At 49.4% G+C, this 3,126-nt stretch overlaps 1 protein-coding gene across 4 annotated transcripts in view; it reads right to left on the bottom strand.

Annotated features, from left to right (window-relative positions):
- Positions 1-2,756, bottom strand: part of foxo3b (forkhead box O3b) — a 55,874-nt gene extending 53,118 nt beyond the window's left edge. The window contains exons 1-2 of one of the 4 annotated variants that reach the window (XM_062551549.1): positions 2,691-2,756; positions 646-1,419 (exon numbers count right to left, since the gene is read on the bottom strand). In XM_062551549.1, the coding sequence (XP_062407533.1) occupies positions 646-1,203 (558 nt within the window). In that variant the 5' untranslated portion in view covers positions 1,204-1,419; positions 2,691-2,756. Of the gene's footprint in view, positions 1-645; positions 1,420-1,566; positions 2,162-2,690 lie in introns of those variants that run through there. The other 3 variants (XM_062551547.1, XM_062551548.1, XM_062551546.1) reach the window with 3 other exon arrangements.
- Positions 2,757-3,126: the final 370 nt, after the last annotated feature.

The raw sequence follows: 3,126 nt of genomic DNA on the forward strand, positions 1-3,126 counted from the left end.
CGTCTGGCTCGGGTTTTCGTTGGACGTGGACTGCGGCCAACTGAAGGTGCTGGCGTGCGCACTGACTGGGTGCTTCTTCCGAGGGCAACCGCGACACTGATAACCATTTGGCTACTGCCGTGATCTGACAGTCAAATGACAATGGCATCGACCACTGCTGTGATCAAACACACCGGTGCTAGCCTACTTAACTTAATTACGTGCTGAACACCAATGACAAAAGGAAAAAAATGGAACAAAAAAAAAACCCTAAAAAACTATCCTTCCTATCGCTCATACAGGAGCCTAAATGGTCTGACGCATTAACAATACTGTGTATTGGTGTGTCATTCCGTACAGACTGTCGCTTCAATGTAAGCGGATTTCAGTTAAAATGATAATGTGTGCTGACGTGAAGCTGTGTCTCGTGAGCGCATTCTCGTGAGCTTTACATTATTTCACCCCAAGAGCTCTCGCGCGCGCAAGCACGCGCCTTCCAAAATCGCCACATGGGCTCTGTTATTGTTATTGTTTTGTTGTGATGACGAGGTAGTGGGGTATACAAACAAGGAAGCATGCGTTTCTTCTCTCTCGCTCCACACACACACACACGCGCGCGCACACACACACACACACAAACACACACACAGTTTTTCTCACACGTACCTTCCACCCAGCAGAGCTGTTGCTGTCTCCCTTGTCTTTGAAGTATGGGACGCTTCGCACCATCCAATCGTAGATTTGGGACAGGGTGAGCCTCTTGTCGGGGGCGCTCTCTATGGCTTTAGTGATGAGGTCCGCGTAGGACAAATTGCCCCACGCGTTTCGGCGAGAAGAGGACTTTCGGGGTGTCTGCTGCTGGCTGCCCGGGGCGCCCCCGCCGCCGGTGGACTTCCCACTGCCCGCGCCACCGGGTGAGAGCGATGGGAGCGGAGAGCCTCCGCTTTCCTGACCGGCTGCCGAGTGCAATCCGTCGGCTACCAGACCCGGGCTGCCCTGCTCCTCCTCGACCATGCTGGAGTCATTGTTGTTGATGGTCATTGCGCTGTCCTCTTCGTCATCCTCTTCCTCCGGAATAATGTCTGTGTCCGTCGCCTCTGGTTTGGCCGCGATGGACTCTGGCAGGGGCCAGGTACATGATCTTGGCCGCTTCTGGGGCTCGAAATCCGGGTCGATAACGACGTCAAGCGTCGGAATCGAGTCCGGGGCTGTCGGGTCCGCCATCGCCTTGACCTGTGTGTGTGTGTGTGTGCGCGCGCGCCTGTGTGTCCCACTGACTGCCTTGTCTGATTTGTGATTGAGTCAAGAAAGAGCTGGAGTCGGACTTTTACAGGCGCATTCCATCAATATGCGCGTCTTCCCCTGTCCAACACTGCAGTGTTGCGCTCCTCAACGTTAGCAGCCTTCAGTCAATCCAAAACGTTGATTAAACACTCTCTCCTGCATTGAAAAGAAACACACAGGTCTAAATGTCAGTTTTAAAATACACTACTACTCAACATGTGGATGAGAAACACAATGACAACTAAAAGGGACAAACGAACACAAGTGTTTACATTGCCTCTGTTAAATGTCTAGGCTACACACCATTCACTCTTGACCACCTTGGTTCCACGGATGTGCACCGCGGTCAATTGTGCTGCACTCACGTCGCAGTGATGTAAAAGCCTACTAGGCTACTGTAACCGACAGCTCCGGTGCTGCCGTGAAGAAAGTGATCTGGCGTCACGCAACAAACGCATCTCCGTCGCGCAATCAATATCCAGCTGTCAAAATCGCAGTCCACGGGAAGGAAGGGGGTGAGGCGAAGACCCGAGAGCCGTGTCTGAGCTCCCGTAAAATCAGCAGAAATTACGTCTCGGTTCTTGCTCAAAAGTCGCTTTCACCGCTACCGTCCTCGTCCTCGCAAGTTCTTTTATTCGCGATAGCCCATGGCACTTTGCTGTCACACTGTCGCGTTTAGAAAAGAGAAGATAGCTGCCAAACTGGCGAAAAGAGGGGTATTATCCCTAATTCAAGTCTCCAATAGTGCATCCCAGTCGACAGTTGGACAAATAACAGAAAATAGCACCCAAGCAAAGTCTACCCGTTTGTGTCCTATGAGCTTAACCTACTACTACACATTCCGTTCTCCTGACAGCGTTCAACAAGCACAAAGTTACTGCACTGATAGAGAGGCAGAAACCAGAGACGGAGCCTAACCCAGCTCGGTAGACCTGCCCCCTGGATTCCGTGACAGGGATCGCCTTTTAAAGGGCCAGTACAGGACAGACATGACCGGGGTAGCCTAGACATGTCTAGACAAGCCACTATGGCTACTGGCTTTGGAAGGGCATGTCATCAGCTTGTCATCTGATTGCAATGGACATTATTCAGCATACAGCAAAGGTATGGCACCATTGAGATTTATTTGTTTGATGACTGATATCATAATAATTTAGGCTACTTCAAAATGCAGTGAAAAGTTGAACGCACATTTAGGATACATGCCAGTATATTCTGTTCCAATAGAAGAGCATTCTCAGTGCAAGGCTACTGGACAAATGGTTAGGTAATAAGATATGGATTAAGATATATAAGCCTTATCAGGTTACCAAACTATGAGGGAATAGTGACCATGCATTAAATGCACAGCAATCTACTTTAATAGACATCTTTTGCTTTTTCAAAATGTTCAGTAGACTCTAGATATTATAGAGGTTTTGTCTTACCTGTCTGACTACAATTAAAAGTCAGGTAGAGTGAAGGTATTCCATGTGCAATGCAGTCGCACGCGGTCCTTGGCCCTTTAACAGCTGTTGGAGGCTGTCACTTAGTGTACACCGGCCACGCCCCTTCAGACCAGTGAGACTTCCCTCAAACACATGACGTCATTCCGCTCACTCTGAAATCTTGGAGAAGTGCGTGGCGACTCTTTCTCCGTCTCCCTCCATCCTTTGTAGGATATATGCGCAGCACCACCCCCACCCTACTTCCCATACTGTACCAAAACATCTCTAGGTCTTTGTTCGCTGGAAGATGTTTCTCCACGATGCGGACAACAAGACATCTTGCGTGTGCCCTCCTCCATAGCCTACTGTTAAATGTATTAATGCAATCTCATACGCGATGTAAAGGAATGTATTCAGCCTTGTCCCAAATCTATGA

This window comes from Sardina pilchardus, chromosome 12, assembly GCF_963854185.1.
Source record: "Sardina pilchardus chromosome 12, fSarPil1.1, whole genome shotgun sequence".
NCBI classification, from domain to species: domain Eukaryota; kingdom Metazoa; phylum Chordata; class Actinopteri; order Clupeiformes; family Clupeidae; genus Sardina; species Sardina pilchardus.